This window comes from Priapulus caudatus, unplaced genomic scaffold (assembly GCF_000485595.1).
Source record: "Priapulus caudatus unplaced genomic scaffold, Priapulus_caudatus-5.0.1 Scaffold259, whole genome shotgun sequence".
NCBI classification, from domain to species: domain Eukaryota; kingdom Metazoa; phylum Priapulida; class Priapulimorpha; order Priapulimorphida; family Priapulidae; genus Priapulus; species Priapulus caudatus.
The window spans coordinates 317,918-320,282 of NW_014577320.1; the positions used below are offsets into that span (position 1 = coordinate 317,918).

Genomic DNA, 2,365 nt, shown 5'->3' on the forward strand with positions numbered 1-2,365 from the left:
TTATCATACACTGGCAAGATAGATTTGCGTTTGATTTTTGTAGAAAATTGCACAATCGATATGGCGTGCGGCGTCGACACGAGATGCCAACTCTCATCCGTGTGATTGCGTCGTCGCGAAGTTATTGTACGCTGGCGAGATAGATTCGCGATTGACAAACCGCACGATCTATTCGTGCTGTGGCGTAGACACGAGATGTCCCCGCTCTCGTTTGTGATCGGGTTGCGAGGGCGAGTAACACAGACACCTGGATGATTGTCCATGTTCCATAGGTGGCGGGTCGCCGCGGAGGATCGAGGTCAGCCGAGAGAAGGTGACCTCCACGATTCCGGCCGGCTGGCTGGACGATTACTGGACAGTGGACACTACGGCAGAGCTGCTGGTGATCACGGGTGAGAATGAGCTAGCAGGCAGAGTGTGGGCAGCTTTTGTGTGTGTATTGTTGTCGTTCAGCGGTCTAGCGCGCTGTACGTTTGGTCAGAAAATGAAATGTGCAAAGTGAAAGTTGTTTTATTGTCTCACCCATTGATCTTGTGGCTTACCTTTGGTGTTACTTTCTTAACCCTTGACATTGTGTCATACCTTTGGTGTTATTTTCTTAACCCTTGACATTGTGTCATACCTTTGGTGTTATTTTCTTAATCTTTGACATTGTGTCATACCTTTGGTGTTATTTTCTTAACCCTTGACATTGTGTCTTACCTTTGATCTAATTTTCTTAATCTTTGATCTTGTGTCTTACCTTTGGTGTTATTTTCTTAACCCTTGACATTGTGTCATACCTTTGGTGTTACTTTCTTAACCCTTGACATTGTGTCTTACCTTTGGTCATATTTTCTTAACCCTTGACATTGTGTCTTACCTTTGGTGTTACTTTCTCTACCTTTGACATTGTGTCTTACCTTTGATCATACTTTCTTAACCCTTGACATTGTGTCATACCTTTGGTGTTACTTTCTTAACCCTTGACATTGTGTTTTACCTTTGATCATATTTTCTTAACCCTTGACATTGTGTCATACCTTTGGTGTTACTTTCTTAACCCTTGACATTGTGTCTTACCTTTGATCATATTTTCTTAACCCTTGACATTGTGTCTTACCTTTGGTGTTATTTTCTAAATCTTTGATCTTGTGTCTTACCTTTGGTCTTGTGTCTCTCGCAGGTCTGATACCAGAGGCAGTGGAGTTTGCGAAGGGCGTGGGAGATTGGAAGGCTGCTGTTGCTCTCGCTGCATCGCACCTGCAGCATCAGACGATGCTAGCTGAACTGCACCCACACAGGTTTGCAACCTCGAACGTGCGATCGTGACCGTAGGCAATTAGCACGATCAATTAAGGCTTCGGAATTAATTCCCGGCTATTCTCTTCTTTTATTTATTATTTTATGTTTATTATTTGCACCTTTGCCTGTCTATGTGCCACGTTCCCCTCAGTGCCCTTACTGTAATTTCTGGTGGTCGTGGCAAGCCGATTTTTCATCCATTACACTGTTCTATGCGTCACATCCTACTTACGTTCTTTGGTCTGTTCACAGTTCACTTGTCTTGGCGATAATCGGTATCAGCGTCTATAAAGTGTCGGAGAACTCCGATTCCTAACGTCTCGAGTGTGTTGCCCACAGGTCGACGGCCAGCGTGAGTCGCCTTCCTTCCCTTCTCCATCCCGCTGCAATACTAAAGGAGAAGCTGACGGAGATGCTGCAGTTAGACTCTGCGATCGAGGAGGAGCAGGCGGCGGCAACGACGAGCAACACCGGCTTGACCGCGGAGCAGGCGACGTCGTCCCTGCGCGAGATTCTCACCGCGGGACTCCTCGCCCGCTCAGCGCTCCCTCCAGGTGGCGCCGCCGACGCGGGTCTCGCGGCGTGGCTGCTCGCGGCGCTGCTCGGGAAACTCAAGCGGCAGGTGCAGCAGCTCGCAGTGTTCGTACCCGAGCCACACTACCTGCCGGCGCCACCTGTCTTCTGTCCGCAGCCATCGCTAACGGAGGAGGTGCGTCACAAACTCGCGTACTTCCGTGTATTTGTACTTCCGTGTATTTGTACTTCCGTGTATTTGTACTTCTGTGCATTTGTACTTCCGTGCATATTGTACTTCTGTGCATATTGTACTTTTGTGCATTTTCACTTTTGTACTGCTTTACGGTGTGCAGTGTCATTAACGACTGTGTGCCTTCATTCGTGTTCCACTGTAAACCCTTTGAACGAATAATATAAAAATATAAATACTTTTAGTACTTTTGTGCACTCGTCACGCGTAGCTTTTTGCGAGCAGCACACTTTTGTGAGGGTGCAGATTGATGCTTGATGTAGACGAGAAGCAGAATTATATATTTATATATTATTATAAATTTATAATATAATT

The 2,365-nt window shown here is 46.3% G+C and overlaps 1 protein-coding gene across 1 annotated transcript in view; it reads left to right on the forward strand.

Moving 5' to 3' along the window:
• The window catches only part of LOC106808190, a 32,636-nt gene that overhangs the window by 13,743 nt on the left and 16,528 nt on the right, over positions 1-2,365 (forward strand). Inside the window, exons 18-20 of the mRNA XM_014810793.1 lie at positions 273-392; positions 1,166-1,283; positions 1,624-1,993. Of these exons, the coding sequence (XP_014666279.1) occupies positions 273-392; positions 1,166-1,283; positions 1,624-1,993 (608 nt within the window). The remainder of the gene's footprint in view (positions 1-272; positions 393-1,165; positions 1,284-1,623; positions 1,994-2,365) is intronic.